The sequence below is a fragment of the Panulirus ornatus genome, chromosome 3, assembly GCF_036320965.1.
Source record: "Panulirus ornatus isolate Po-2019 chromosome 3, ASM3632096v1, whole genome shotgun sequence".
Lineage (NCBI taxonomy): Eukaryota > Metazoa > Arthropoda > Malacostraca > Decapoda > Palinuridae > Panulirus > Panulirus ornatus.
Window position 1 is genome coordinate 62,040,347 of NC_092226.1, and position 17,468 is coordinate 62,057,814.

Below are 17,468 nucleotides of genomic sequence, written 5' to 3' on the forward strand. Positions count from 1 at the left end.
GTATGCATATATATATATTTTTTTTTTTTTTTTTTTTTTTTTGCTTTGTCGCTGTATCCCGCGTTTGTGAGGTAGCGCAAGGAAACAGACGAAAGAAATGGCCCAACCCACCCCCATACACATGCCTTGATTCAAGCCACTGACAGCACGTCAACCCCGGTATACCACATCGCTCCAATTCACTCTATTCTTTGCCCTCCTTTCACCCTCCTGCATGTTCAGGCCCCGATCACACAAAATCTTTTTCACTCCATCTTTCCACCTCCAATTTGGTCTCCCTCTTCTCCTCGTTCCCTCCACCTCCGACACATATATCCTCTTCGTCAATCTTTCCTCACTCATTCTCTCCATGTGACCAAACCATTTCAAAACACCCTCTTCTGCTCTCTCAACCACGCTTTTTTTATTTCCACACATCTCTCTTACCCTTACGTTATTTACTCGATCAAACCACCTCACACCACACAGTGTCCTCAAACATCTCAATTCCAGCACATCCATCCTCCTGCGCACAACTGTATCCATAGTCCACGCCTCGCAACCATACAACATTGTTGGAACCACTATTCCTTCAAACATACCCATTTTTGCTTTCCGAGATAATGTTCTCGACTTCCACACATTCTTCAAGGCTCCCAGAATTTTCGCCCCCTCCCCCACCCTATGATCCACTTCCGCTTCCATGGTTCCATCCGCTGCCAGATCCACTCCCAGATATCTAAAACACTTCACTTCCTCCAGTTTTTCTCCATTCAAACTCACCTCCCAATTGAATTGACCCTCAACCCTACTGTACCTAATAACCTTGCTCTTATTCACATTTACTCTTAACTTTCTTCTTTCACACACTTTACCAAACTCAGTCACCAGCTTCTGCAGTTTCTCACATGAATCAGCCACCAGCGCTGTATCATCAGCGAACAACAACTGACTCACTTCCCAAGCTCTCTCATCCCCAACAGACTTCATACTTGCCCCTCTTTCCAAAACTCTTGCATTCACCTCCCTAACAACCCCATCCATAAACAAATTAAACAACCATGGAGACATCACACACCCCTGCCGCAAACCTACATTCACTGAGAACCAATCACTTTCCTCTCTTCCTACATGTACATATTTTTTTTTTTGTCGCTGTCTCCCGCGTTTGCGAGGAAGCGCAAGGAAACAGACGAAAGAAATGACCCAACCCACCCCCATACACATGTATATACATACGTCCACACACGCAAATATACATACCTACACAGCTTTCCATGGTTTACCCCAGATGCTTCACATGCCCTAATTCAATCCACTGACAGCACGTCAACCCCGATATACCACATCGATCCAATTCACGCTATTCCTTGCCCTCCTTTCACCCTCCTGCATGTTCAGGCCCCGATCACACAAAATCTTTTTCACTCCATCTTTCCACCTCCAATTTGGTCTCCCTCTTCTCCTCGTTCCCTCCACCTCCGACACGTATATCCTCTTGGTCAATCTTTCCTCACTCATCCTCTCCATGTGACCAAACCATTTCAAAACACCCTCTTCTGCTCTCTCAACCACGCTCTTTTTATTTCCACACATCTCTCTTACCCTTACGTTACTTACTCGATCAAACCACCTCACACCACACATTGTCCTCAAACATCTCATTTCCAGCACATCCATCCTCCTGCGCACAACTCTATCCATAGTCCACGCCTCGCAACCATACAACATTGTTGGAACCACGATTCCTTCAAACATACCCATTTTTGCTTTCCGAGATAATGTTCTCGACTTCCACACATTCTTCAAGGCTCCCAGGATTTTCGCCCCCTCCCCCACCCTATGATCCACTTCTGCTTCCATGGTTCCATCCGCTGCCAGATCCACTCCCAGATATCTAAAACACTTTACTTCCTCCAGTTTTTCTCCATTCAAACTTACCTCCCAATTGACTTGACCCTCGACCCTACTGTACCTAATTACCTTGCTCTTATTCACATTTACTCTTAACTTTCTTCTTTCACACACTTTACCAAACTCAGTCACCAGCTTCTGCAGTTTCTCACATGAATCAGCCACCAGCGCTGTATCATCAGCGAACAACAACTGACTCACTTCCCAAGCTCTCTCATCCCCAACAGACTTCATACTTGCCTCTCTTTCCAAAACTCTTGCATTCACCTCCCTAACAACCCCATCCATAAACAAATTAAACAACCATGGAGACATCACACACCCCTGCCGCAAACCTATATATATATTTTTTTTTTCTTTTTTTTTGCCGCTGTTTCCCGCGTTTGCGAGGTAGCGCAAGGAAACAGACAAAAGAAATGGCCCAACCCACCCCCATGCACATGTATATACATACGTCCACACACGCAAATATACATACCTACACAGCTTTCCATGGTTTACCCCAGACGCTTCACATCCCTGATTCAATCCACTGACAGCACGTCAACCCCGGTATACCACATCGATCCAATTCACTCTATTCCTTGCCCTCCTTTCACCCTCCTGCATGTTCAGGCCCCGATCACACACAATCTTTTTCACTCCATCTTTCCACCTCCAATTTGGTCTCCCACGTCTCCTCGTTCCCTCCACCTCCGACACATATATCCTCTTGGTCAATCTTTCCTCACTCATTCTCTCCATGTGCCCAAACCATTTCAAAACACCCTCTTCTGCTCTCTCAACCACGCTCTTTTTATTTCCACACATCTCTCTTACCCTTACATTACTTACTCGATCAAACCACCTCACACCACACATTGTCCTCAAACATCTCATTTCCAGCACATCCATCCTCCTGTGCACAACTCTATCCATAGCCCACGCCTCGCAACCATACGACATTGTTGGAACCACTATTCCTTCAAACATACCCATTTTTGCTTTCCGAGATAATCTTCTCGACTTCCACACATTCTTCAAGGCTCCCAGGATTTTCGCCCCCTCCCCCACCCTATGATCTACTTCCGCTTCCATGGTTCCATCCCCTGCCAGATCCACTCCCAGATATCTAAAACACTTCACTTCCTCCAGTTTTTCTCCATTCAAACTTACCTCCCAATTGACTTGACCCTCAACCCTACTGTACCTAATTACCTTGCTCTTATTCACATTTACTCTTAACTTTCTTCTTTCACACACTTTACCAAACTCAGTCACCAGCTTCTGCAGTTTCTCACATGAATCAGCCACCAGCGCTGTATCATCAGCGAACAACAACTGACTCACTTCCCAAGCTCTCTCATCCCCAACAGACTTCATACTTGCCCCTCTTTCCAAAACTCTTGCATTCACCTCCCTAACAACCCTATCCATAAACAAATTAAACAACCATGGAGACATCACACACCCCTGCCGCAAACCTATGTATATTTTTTTTTTTTTTTTTTTTTTTTTTTTATACTTTGTCGCTGTCTCCCGCGTTTGCGAGGTAGCGCAAGGAAACAGACGAAAGAAATGGCCCAACCCCCCCCCCCATACACATGTACATACACACGTCCACACACGCAAATATACATACCTACACAGCTTTCCATGGTTTACCCCAGACGCTTCACATGCCTTGATTCACTCCACTGACAGCACGTCAACCCCTGTATACCACATCGCTCCAATTCACTCTATTCCTTGCCCTCCTTACACCCTCCTGCATGTTCAGGCCCCGATCACACAAAATCTTTTTCACTCCATCTTTCCACCTCCAATTTGGTCTCCCTCTTCTCCTCGTTCCCTCCACCTCCGACACATATATCCTCTTGGTCAATCTTTCCTCACTCATTCTCTCCATGTGCCCAAACCATTTCAAAACACCCTCTTCTGCTCTCTCAACCACGCTCTTTTTATTTCCACACATCTCTCTTACCCTTACGTTACTTACTCGATCAAACCACCTCACACCACACATTGTCCTCAAACATCTCATTTCCAGCACATCCATCCTCCTGCGCACAACTCTATCCATAGCCCACGCCTCGCAACCATACAACATTGTTGGAACCACTATTCCTTCAAACATACCCATTTTTGCTTTCCGAGATAATGTTCTCGACTTCCACACATTTTTCAAGGCTCCCAAAATTTTCGCCCCCTCCCCCACCCTATGATCCACTTCCGCTTCCATGGTTCCATCCGCTGACAGATCCACTCCCAGATATCTAAAACACTTCACTTCCTCCAGTTTTTCTCCATTCAAACTCACCTCCCAATTGACTTGACCCTCAACCCTACTGTACCTAATAACCTTGCTCTTATTCACATTTACTCTTAACTTTCTTCTTCCACACACTTTACCAAACTCAGTCACCAGCTTCTGCAGTTTCTCACATGAATCAGCCACCAGCGCTGTATCATCAGCGAACAACAACTGACTCACTTCCCAAGCTCTCTCATCCCCAACAGACTTCATACTTGCCCCTCTTTCCAGGACTCTTGCATTTACCTCCCTAACAACCCCATCCATAAACAAATTAAACAACCATGGAGACATCACACACCCCTGCCGCAAACCTACATTCACTGAGAACCAATCACTTTCCTCTCTTCCTACACGTACACATGCCTTACATCCTCGATAAAAACTTTTCACTGCTTCTAACAACTTTCCTCCCACACCATATATTCTTAATACCTTCCACAGAGCATCTCTATCAACTCTATCATATGCCTTCTCCAGATCCATAAATGCTACATACAAATCCATTTGCTTTTCTAAGTATTTCTCACATACATTCTTCAAAGCAAACACCTGATCCACACATCCTCTACCACTTCTGAAACCGCACTGCTCTTCCCCAATCTGATGCTCTGTACATGCCTTCACCCTCTCAATCAATACCCTCCCATATAATTTACCAGGAATACTCAACAAACTTATACCTCTGTAATTTGAGCACTCACTCTTATCCCCTTTGCCTTTGTACAATGGCACTATGCACGCATTCTGCCAATCCTCAGGCACCTCACCATGAGTCATACATACATTAAATAACCTTACCAACCAGTCAACAATACAGTCACCCCCTTTTTTAATAAATTCCACTGCAATACCATCCAAACCTGCTGCCTTGCCGGCTTTCATCTTCCGCAAAGCTTTCACTACCTCTTCTCTGTTTACCAAATCATTTTCCCTAACCCTCTCACTTTGCACACCACCTTGACCAAAACACCCTATATCTGCCACTCTATCATCAAACACATTCAACAAACCTTCAAAATACTCACTCCATCTCCTTCTCACATCACCACTACTTGTTATCACCTCCCCATTTGCGCCCTTCACTGAAGTTCCCATTTGCTCCCTTGTCTTACGCACTTTATTTACCTCCTTCCAGAACATCTTTTTATTCTCCCTAAAATTTAGTGATACTCTCTCACCCCAACTCTCATTTTTTTTTTTTTTTTTCATACTATTCGCCATTTCCCGCAATAGCGAGGTAGCGTTAAGAACAGAGGACTGGGCCTTTGAGGGAATATCCTCACCTGGCCCCCTTCTCTGTTCCATCTTTTGGAAAATTAAAAAAAAACGAGAGGGGAGGATTTCCAGCCCCCCGCTCCCTTCCCTTTTAGTCGCCTTCTACGACACGCAGGGAATACGTGGGAAGTATTCTTTCTCCCCTATCCCCAGGGATATATATATATATATATATATATATATATATATATATATATATATCCCTTTTTAAACCAGGTATTCCCAATCACCAGTCTTTTTTCAGCACACCAATCCACAAGCTTTCCACCATTTCCATTCATAACAACATATTTAAGTCATCCATCACAAATACCTGGTGTCATGCACCAAAGCTGCAGACAAACTTACTCAACTGCCTCCAAAACACTTTCATCTCATGATCTTTCTTCTCATGGCCAGATGCATAAGCACCAGTAATCTCCCATCTCTCTCCATTCACTGTCAGTTTTACTTACATCAATCTAGGATTTACTTTCTTACACTCTATCACACACTCCCACATCTGCTTCTGGAGTAGTGGTATTCCTTTTTTAGTTCTTGTCCTCTCACCAATCCCTGACTTTACTCCCAAGACTTTCCCAAGCCATTCTTTCCCTCTACTCTTGAGCTTTGTTTCACTTAGAGCCAGAATATTCGTGTTTCTTTCCTCAAAGATAATAGTTTCCCCACGCCAGCGAGGTAGTGCAAGGAAACAGATGAAGAAGGACCCATCCACTCATATACACACATTTATACATACATGCTCATACACGAACATGTACATACATATACATATCAATATTTATTTTTATTTATTCATTTAATTGCTTTGTCGCTGCCTCCCGTGTTTGCAAGGTAGCGCAAGGAGACAGACGAAAGAATGGCCCAACCCACCCACATACACCTGTATATGCATACACGTCCACACACACAAATATACATACCTATACATCTCAATGTATACATATGTATACACACACAGACATATACATATATACACATTTACATAATTCACACTGTCTGCCTTTATTCATTCCCATCGCCACCTCGCCACACATGAAATGACAACCCTTCCCCCCTCATGTGTGCGAGGTAGCACATACATATACATACACATACACTGACATACATGTAGATATTCATACTCGCTTGCCTTCATCCATTCCTGGCGCCACCCCACCTCACAGGAAACAGCATCACCATCCCTGCGTCAGCAAGTTAGCACCAAGAAAACAGACAAAAAGGGCCACATTCGATTTACACTCAGTCACTAGCTGTTGTGTAATTCGCCGAAACCACACCCCATTTTCACATCCAGGCTCCATAGACCTTTCCCTGGTTTACCCCAAGCATTTCACATGCCCTAGTTCAGTCCAGTGACAGCACATCAACTCCAGTATACCACATTGTTCCAATCCACTATGTTCTCTCTGTGTGAGAATATTTTATGTTCTGAGTCATTTATGTTTAACTGAACAGTTAACTGTTTTAGGTTTTGCTGATGAAGTATGTCAAGGTTAGGTATGTGTAGAAGTTTGACTCTTTAGATAGGAATATAGGACTATCTTGACCTTATTAAATATCTGTATTTGTATGAATAGTGATATTGCAGTTGTTATTGAAAAACAATATATTTCAAAAGATCGCTTAGTAAAGCTGGTATTAGGAAAACAGATGTTAAGATGCTGATAGGTGAAAGGGTAAGAGGTGTCCAGATTGGTATGATGAATAGGAAATAACTGAATGTTGAAGGTTTTAGAATTGCATGAAGGGCTTTCCTCTTCCACTTCCTCATGTATCTAGAGCGCTAGTATTTTGAAAATGAGAAAAGAGGAATGCACTGATTTGGGCAGTTGTAAAACCATTAGAATGATGAGTAAAGAAGTAAGAAATGTTTAGGGATAGGGAAGTCCTTAAAGAGTTTCATGGATGAAAGTGTGCCAGAATTTTATTAGCATGTATAATGTGTAACAGGTGACAGGTTAAGAAAATTCAGGATGAGAAAGTTGTACGTTAGAGAATAAGGTAGCCTGCACAAGAGGTTAAATTCAATGAGCAGGTCATTAGAGTATTAGGATAATATCAGTTGATGCTGTCAGGTGAGTGATGGAAGAATGTGAACAGTGTTCAATGTTTGTAAATGAAATTGGAAATGTACGTACTTTGCTGGCTGCATCATGAATTTGATGAGCAAAGTGGTTGTAAATTAAACTTTATCAGATATGAAAGTCTTTTTGCTATTCTAATGTATGAAGGAGTTGAAGATACAGATGATTTTTTAGTTTTTGTGTTTTATATGTTTGATTTGTTACCTGTTCAGTAAACAGTTTACTGATTCATAGTATTAAATGTTGCAGGATTTTAGCTGTTCAGCTTCATGCACATTGGAATAGAAATAGGTTTAAAGAGATTGATAGATAAATGTTAAATGAGATTTGTTCATTGTATTCTATGAATTTCAAACACAGCATTTTTATACTAAATACTTTTCTTTATTTTAGAACAAACCAGTTTGTGCAGAGGTGTCTGCTGAGCATTTACAAGCAGCTCAATCATCATGGCTACAACCCTCTGAGAATTTTGTACCACAAACAAACCAGTCAGCTCCTGTACTCCCTAAAGAAGGAGAAAGCAACATCCTTATCACCTCTGCCCTGCCTTATGTCAATAATGTACCACATCTTGGTAATATCATAGGCTGTGTTCTTTCAGCTGATTGCTTTGCTAGATTTTGTCGCTTACGTGGTGACAATGTTTTATATATTTGTGGTACAGATGAATATGGAACAGCAACAGAAACCAAAGCCCTTGCTGAGGGACTTACACCACAACAGATTTGTGATAAGTACCATGCCATCCATGCTGATGTTTACAAGAAGTTCAATATCAGTTTTGACCATTTTGGGCGTACTACAACAGAAAAACAAACAAATATTACCCAGGATATTTTCCTTAAACTTGATAAGAATGGCAAAATATTGAAAGACTCTGTAGAACAGCTTTATTGTAGTAAGTGTGAACGCTTTCTTGCTGACAGATTTGTGGAGGGCACATGTCATCACCCAGGATGTAAGTATGAAGATGCTAGAGGTGATCAGTGTGATAATTGTGGCAAACTGATCAATGCAGTGGAACTAATAAAACCTCGTTGTAAGCTTTGCTCTAGTCCGCCTGTGGTGAAGTCATCTAACCACCTTTTCATAGACCTCCCATTGCTTGAACCTGAATTGAAATCATGGCTGGCTACTTCTGCCAAACAGTGGTCCAGCAATGCCAAAATTATCTGTGACTCCTGGATCAGGGATGGGCTCAAATCACGCTGTATCACCCGAGACATAAAGTGGGGAATTCCAGTTCCCAAGGATGGTTTCAAGGACAAAGTATTTTATGTCTGGTTTGATGCTCCCATTGGCTATGTCAGTATTACTGCCTGTTATACTGACAAATGGGAGAGGTGGTGGAAGAACCCTAGTCAAGTGCAATACTATGCATTCATGGCAAAGGACAATGTTCCCTTTCACAGTGTGATATTCCCTTCAGTCCTATTGGGCACTGGTGATGAAAAGTGGACTAAAGTCACTCATCTTATAGCAACGGAATATCTCAATTATGAGGATGGTAAATTCTCAAAGAGTCGTGGTGTTGGTATATTTGGGGACCAAGTAATGGGAACCGGAATCCCTAGCGATGTGTGGCGATTTTACCTGTTATACCTTAGGCCTGAGGTTCATGATACAGCCTTTTCATGGGTTGATTTTCAGACCAAAAACAACTGTGAACTTCTTAATAACTTGGGAAACTTTGTTCATCGAGCATTATCTTTTGTGTTTAAGTTCTTTAAGGCATCTGTTCCTTCATCTAAACCTAGTGAATCTGATTATCGTGTTATGGCAGCAGTTAATCAGGAGTTGCAGAACTATATAACATCTCTGGCAAACAACCATCAACGTGATGGCTTAAGATCTATCCTTGCCATAACAAAGATTGGTAACCAATATATTCAGGAAAATGAACCCTACAAACTTATCAAGCAAGACCGTTCAACTGAGGAAAAGGAGCATGGAGCCACAGTGATTGCTGTAGCTGTGAATATTGTGGCCTTAGTGTCTATAATTTTAGATCCATATATGCCAGATACAGCAGAAAATATTAAGGCCTTCCTGAATAATCCCCCACAGTTACGTCGTCTTCCACATCTGTTTATGCAGTTCCTTCCTGCTGGTCATTTCATCCAAGAACCAAAACCCCTCATCACCCAAATTGATGATGAAGTAGTCCAGAAACTTAGTAAGGACTTTGGTGGCCAAACATCTTCAGAGAAAAAGCCCGTCAGCCCTGCAGATATTGCCCATCTGGATACCCTCATAACAGAACAAGTAAGAGCTGATTGTATTTATATAATGTTTGATCAACTTACAAACCCAAAGATTCTTCTGCTTTTTTCCTATTCTTTTACTGCAGTAGCACTATAAACCTGATATTTTATTTTGCCTGATGCATGGAGAATGAAACCAAAAGTATAAAAAGGAGGACATGGTGAGGGTTGCATACGTGTGACTGTTTCCGAATAGTATTCTAAAATACGAGGATTGTGATTTGATTTTGATTTTATGGTAACCATTGGGATTAGTATATCAGAACTCATCCTTCAAGCACCTTCTCAGACTTCCCAGAAAGGATACATAATTTAAAAAGTGACTTGCCTTGCAGTTAGTATCAGTTGGCATTATTTAAATCATGGCATCCAACAAATGACACAATCCAGATTTTGATAATGCATTTCCCTAATGCAGTGATGGAAGTAGGAATTTTTTATATAGATGTAATAAAACATGTTTTATTTTTGTATTTGTACTCTTAAGTTTTGCATTTTGTTAATATGAGGAATTTGTTCTCATATGTACATTGTTTCCCAGGAATACTCAACATACTGGGAAATTATATGGGAGGGTATTGATTGAGAGGGTAAAGGCACGTACAGAGCATCAGATTAGGGAAGAGCAGTGTGGTTAAAGAAGTGGTAGAGGATGTGTGGATCAGGTGTTTGCTTTGAAGAATGTATGTGAGAAATACTTAGAAAAACAGATGGATTTGTATGTAGTATTTATGGATTTGGAGAAGGCATATGATACTATGAGTTGATAGAGATGCTCTGTGGAAGGTGAGTTGCTAGAAGCAGTGAAAAGTTTTTATTGAGGATGTAAGGTATGTGTACGAGTAGGAAGAGAGGAAAGTGATTGGTTCCCAGTGAATGTCGGTTTGCAGCAAGGATGTGTGATGTCTCCATTGTTGTTTGAATTGTTTATGGATGGGGTTTGTAGGGAGGTGAATGCAAGAGTTTTGGAGAGAGGGGCAAGTATGCAGTCTGTTGTGGATAAGAGGGCTTGGGAAGTGAGTCAGTTGTTGTTCGCTGATGATAGCGCTGGTGGCTGATTCGGGTGAGAAACTGCTGAAGCTGGTGACTGAAATTGGTAAAGTGTGTTAAAGAAGAAAGCTGAGAGTAAATGTGAATAAGAGCAAGGCTGTTAGGTTCAGTAGGGTTGAGGGACAAGTCAATTGGGAGGTGAGTTTGAATGGAGAAAGACTGGAGGAAGTAAAGTGTTTTAGATATCTGAGAGTGGATTTGGCAGTGGATGGAACCATGGAAGCGGAAGTGAGTCACAGGGTGCGGGAGGGAGCAAAGGTTCTGGGAGCATTGAAGAATGTGTGCAAGGCTAGTACGTTATCTCGGAGAGCAAAAATGGGTATGTTTAAAGGAATAGTAGTTCCAACACTGTTATATGATTGTGAGGCATGGGCTATAGATAGGGTTGTGCGGAGGAGGGTGGATGTGTTGGAAATGAGATGTTTGAGGACAATATGTGGTGTGAGGTGGTTTGATTGAGTAAGCAATGAAAGGGTGAGAGAGATGTGTGGTAATGAAAAGAGTGTGGTTAAGAGATGGTGTATTGAAATGGTTTGGTCACATGGAGAGAATGAGTGAGGAAAGATTGACAAAGGGGATATACGTGTCACAGGTGGCGGGAACGAGAAGTGGTAGACCAAATTGGAGGGGGAAAGATTGAGTGAAAAAGATCTTGGGCAATCGGGGCCTGAACATACAGGAGAGCGAGAGGCACGCAAGGAATGGAGTGAATTGGAATGATGTGGTATACTGGGGTTGACATGCCATCAGTGGATTGAACCAGGGCATGTGAAGTGTCTGGGGTAAACCATGGAAAGTTTTATGGAGCCTGGATGTGGAAAAGGAGCTGTGGTTTTGGTGCATTACACATGAGAACTAGAGACTGAGTGTGAACGAATGTGGCCTTTTGTCCTTTCTTAGCGCTACCTCATAGGGGGAGGGGGATCCAATTTCATGTGTGGCGGGGTGGCAATGGGAATGAATAAAGGCAGCAAGTATGAATTATGTGCATGTGTATATATGGATGTCTCTGTATATATATGTATATATATATATATATATATATATATATATATATATATATATATATATATATATATATATAATTTTTTTTTTTTTTTTTTTTTTGCTTTGTCACTGTCTCCTGCGTTTGCGAGGTATAGCGCAAGGAAACAGACGAAAGAAATGGCCCAACCCACCCCCATACACATGTATATACATACGTCCACACACGCAAATATACATACCTACACAGCTTTCCATGGATTACCCCAGACGCTTCACATGCCTTGATTCAATCCACTGACAGCACGTCAACCCCGGTATACCACATCGCTCCAATTCACTCTATTCCTTGCCCTCCTTTCACCCTCCTGCATGTTCCGGCCCCGATCACACAAAATCTTTTTCACTCCATCTTTCCACCTCCAATTTGGTCTCCCTCTTCTCCTCGTTCCCTCCACCTCCGACACGTATATCCTCTTGGTCAATCTTTCCTCACTCATCCTCTCCATGTGACCAAACCATTTCAAAACACCCTCTTCTGCTCTCTCAACCACGCTCTTTTTATTTCCACACATCTCTCTTACCCTTACGTTACTTACTCGATCAAACCACCTCACACCACACATTGTCCTCAAACATCTCATTTCCAGCACATCCATCCTCCTGCACACAACTCTATCCATAGTCCACGCCTCACAACCATACAACATTGTTGGAACCACTATTCCTTCAAACATACCCATTTTTGCTTTCCGAGATAATATTCTCGACTTCCACACATTCTTCAAGGCTCCCAGAATTTTCGCCCCCTCCCCCACCCTATGATCCACTTCCGCTTCCATGGTTCCATCCGCTGCCAGATCTACTCCCAGATATCTAAAACACTTCACTTCCTCCAGTTTTTCTCCATTCAAACTCACCTCCCAATTGACTTGACCCTCAACCCTACTGTACCTAATAACCTTGTATTTTTTTTTTTTTTTTAACTTTCTAAAATGGGATATATATATATATATATATATATATATATATATATATATATATATATATATATATATATATATATATTTATTTATTTATTTATTTATTCATTCATTTTGCTTTGTCGCTGTCTCCTGTGTTAGTGAGGTATATATATATATATATATATATATATATATTGAGGATGTAAGGCATGTGTACGTGTAGGAAGAGAGGAAAGTGATTGGTTCTCAGTGAATGTAGGTTTGCGGCAGGGGTGTGTGATGTCTCCATGGTTGTTTAATTTGTTTATGGATGGGGTTGTTAGGGAGGTGAATGCAAGAGTTTTGGAAAGAGGGGCAAGTATGCAGTCTGTTGTGGATGAGAGAGTTTGGGAAGTGAGTCAGTTGTTGTTCGCTGATGATACAGCGCTGGTGGCTGATTCATGTGAGAAACTGCAGAAGCTGGTGACTGAGTTTGGTAAAGTGTGTGAAAAAGAAAGTTAAGAGTAAATGTGAATAAGAGCAAGGTTATTAGGTACAGTAGGGTTGAGGGTCAAGTCAATTGGGAGGTAAGTTTGAATGGAGAAAAACTGGAGGAAGTAAAGTGTTTTAGATATCTGGGAGTGGATCTGGCAGCAGATGGAACCATGGAAGCGGAAGTGAATCATAGGGTGGGGGAGGGGGTGAAAATCCTGGGAGCCTTGAAGAATGTGTGGAAGTCGAGAACATTATCTCGGAAAGCAAAAATGGGTATGTTTGAAGGAATAGTGGTTCCAACAATGTTGTATGGTTGCGAGGCGTGGGCTATGGATAGAGGTGTGCGCAGGAGGGTGGATGTGCTGGAAATGAGATGTTTGAGGACAATGTGTGGTGTGAGGTGGTTTGATCAAGTAAGTAATGTAAGGGTAAGAGAGATGTGTGGAAATAAGAAGAGCGTGGTTGAGAGAGCAGAAGAGGGTGTTTTGAAATGGTTTGGGCACATGGAGAGAATGAGTGAGGAAAGATTGACCAAGAGGATATATGTGTCGGAAGTGGAGGGAACGAGGAGAAGTGGGAGAATAAATTGGAGGTGGAAAGATGGAGTGAAAAAGATATTGAGTGATCGAGGCCTGAACATGCAGGAGGGTGAAAGGTGGGCAAGGAATAGAGTGAATTGGATCGATGTGGTATACCGAGGTCGACGTGCTGTCAATGGATTGAATCAGGGCATGTGAAGCGTCTGGGGTAAACCATGGAAAGTTATGGGGCCTGGATGTGGAAAGGGAGCTGTGGTGTTGGGCATTATTGCATGACAGCTAGAGACTGAGTGTGAACGAATGGGGCCTTTGTTGTCTTTTCCTAGCGCTACCTCGCACACATGAGGGGGGAGGGGGATGTTATTCCATGTGTGGCGAGGTGGCGATGGGAATGAATAAAGGCAGACAGTGTGAATTGTGTGCTTGTGTATGTATGTATGTGTCTGTGTGTGTATATATATGTGTACATTGAGATGTATGGGTATGTATATTTGCGTGGGGGGACGTGTATGTATACACATGTGTATGGGGGTGGGTTGGGCCATTTCTTTCGTCTGTTTCCTTGCGCTACCTCGCAAATGCGGGAGACAGCGACAAAGCAAATATTTGTATTTATTTTGCTTTGTTGCTGTCTCCCGCGTTTGCGAGGTAGGGCAAGGAAACAGACGAACGAAATGGCCCAACCCACCCCCATACACATGTATATACATATACGTCCACACACGCAAATATACATACCCATACATCTCAATGTACACATATATATACACACTCAGACACATACATATATACACATGCACACAATTCACACTGTCTGCCTTTATTCATTCCCATCGCCACCTCGCCACACATGGAATAACATCCCCCTCCCCCTCATGTGTGCGAGGTAGCGCTAGGAAAAGACAACAAAGGCCCCATTCGTTTACACTCAGTCTCTAGCTGTCATGCAATAATGCCCGAACCGCAGCTTCCTTTCCACATCCAGGCCCCACAGAACTTTCCATGGCTTACCCCAGACGCTTCACATGCCCTGATTCAATCCATTGACAGCACGTCGACCCCGGTATACCACATAGATCCAATTCACTCTATTCCTTGCCCGCCTTTCACCCAACTGCATGTTCAGGCCCCGATCACTCAAATTCTTTTTCATTTTTGCACGCCTTTCACCCTCCTGCATGTTCAGACCCCAATCACTCAAAATCTTTTTCACTCTATCTTTCCACCTGCAATTTGGTCTACCACTTCTCCTCGTTCCCTCCACCTCTGACACATATATCCTCTTGGTCAGTCTTTCCTCACTCACTCTCTCCATGTGGCCAAACCATTTCAAAACACTCTTCTGCTCTCTCAGCCACACTCTTTTTATTACCACACATCTCTCTTACCCTATTATTACTTACTCGATCAAACCACCTCACACCACATATTGTCCTCAAACATCTCATTTCCAGCACATCCACCCTCCTTTACACAACTCTATCTATATCCCACGCCTCCCAACCATATTACATTGTTGGAACCACTATTTCTTAAAACATACCCATTTTTGCTTTCCGAGATAATGTTCTCGACTTCCACACATTTTTCAACGCTCCCAGAACTTTCGCCCCCTCCCCCACCCTATGATTCACTTTCCCTTCCATGGTTCCATCCGCTGTCAAATCCACTCCCAGATATCTAAAACACTTCACTTCCTCCAGTTTTTCTCCATTCAAACTTACCCCCCAATTGACTTGTCCCTCAACCCTACTGTACCTAATAACCTTGCTCTTATTCACATTTACCCTCAGCTTTCTTCTTTCACACACTTTACCAAAATCAGTCACCAGCTTCTGCAGCTTCTCACATGAATCAGCCACCAGCGCTGTGTCATCAGCGAACAACAACTGACTCACTTCCCAAGGTCTCTCATCCACAACAGACTGCATACTTGCCCCTCTTTCCAAAACTCTTGCATTCACCTCCCTAACAACCCTATCCATAAACAAATTAAACAACCATGGAGACATCACACACCCCTACCGCAAACCTACATTCACTGAGAACCAATCACTTTCTTCTCTTCCTACACGTACACATGCCTTACATCCCCGATAAAAACTTTTCACTGCTTCTAACAGCTTGCCTCCCACACCATATATTCTTAATACCTTCCACAGAGCATCTCTATCAACTCTATCATATGCCTTCTCCAGATCCATAAATGCTACATACAAATCCAGTTGCTTTTCTAAGTATTTCTCACATACATTCTTCAAAGCAAACACCTGATCCACACATCCTCTACCACTTCTGAAACCACACTGCTCTTCCCCAATCTGATGCTATGTACATGCCTTCACCCTCTCAATCAATAGCCTCCCTTATAATATCCAGGAATACTCAACAAACTTATACCTCTTTAATTTGAGGTCTCACTTTTATCCCCTTTGCTTTTGTACAATGGCACTATGCAAGCATTCCATCAATCTTCAGGCACCTCACCATGAGTCATACATACATTGAATAACCTTACCAACCAGTCAACAATACAGTCACCCCCTTTTTTAATAAATTCCTCTGCAGTACCATCCAAACCCACTGCCTTGCAGGCTTTCATCTTCTGCAAAGCTTTTACTAACTCTTCTCTGTTTACCAAATCATTCTCCCTAACCCTCTCACTTTGCGCACCACCACAACCAAAACACCCTATATCTGCCACTCTGTCATCAAACACATTCAACAAACCTTCAAAATACTCAGTCCATCTCCTCCTCACTTCCAAATTATTCCTCATTCCTTTTCTTTTAAGAACCCAGATTCTAACTCCAAAAATGTTTAAGATACACTTGGTTGGGTTCCTAAAGTAAGTTTTTGTTCTGAAACAGTATCTGTTTTCTTTATTCTTAGACTTGAGTACCATCTATTTTCCATTTTGTTTCTGATGGGATAAACTGTCCATACTTTGTTTTATTAAGGAGCACAAGTTCACTGTTATGATCAAGCCAACATTAGTTAGTTGTATATTACATTTAGTAAAGCACTTCCAGTATATGAGTAAGTGAAAACTTGATATGAGTTCTGCTTATATGTATGGATACAGAGACTATAGATTCTATATCTCTTGGACCAGCTTCATAGAATGTAGTTTATGGCTTTTCTTTTGTCATGTTTTCAAAATTACAGCAAGTAAAGGATAACTCATATGCATTTACTTGTATTACAGGGTGATAAAGTACGAACTATGAAAGCCAGTGGTGAAGCATCAAAGGATGAAATAGGGGCTGAAGTTGCCATACTTTTGGATCTTAAGAAACAGTTGGCCATAGCTCAAGGAATTGACCCAGCCACTCTTAATGCCAAAAATAAGAAAAAGAAAAAATAAGGATGGACAAACTGGTAAAAGAAATGGTTGTTTTTGTCAATGGTATTTTGATGTCTCCAATCATCCTCAGATACCTAGTGATTAAAAAGAATACAAATTGCTCACATTTTAGATCAGTGTAACTTTAACTATGAAAAAAGAACATTTTTAATGCTTAGATAGTTTTTTGTGATTTTTATAACTGTGATATACCATAGTAGAAATTCCAATTTAATTTAACAAACTGGTAATTTTTTTCATTTTAACAATTATAGTAGACTTGAATGGGGTG

General features: G+C 41.9%; 1 protein-coding gene across 1 annotated transcript in view; it reads left to right on the forward strand.

The window, feature by feature from the left end:
* The window catches only part of LOC139762766 (methionine--tRNA ligase, cytoplasmic-like), a 121,469-nt gene extending 104,232 nt beyond the window's left edge, over positions 1-17,237 (forward strand). Inside the window, exons 7-8 of the mRNA XM_071687889.1 lie at positions 7,945-9,819; positions 17,039-17,237. Coding sequence (XP_071543990.1) covers positions 7,945-9,819; positions 17,039-17,197 — 2,034 coding nt within the window. The 3' untranslated portion in view covers positions 17,198-17,237. The remainder of the gene's footprint in view (positions 1-7,944; positions 9,820-17,038) is intronic.
* The last annotated feature ends 231 nt before the right edge of the window (positions 17,238-17,468 follow it).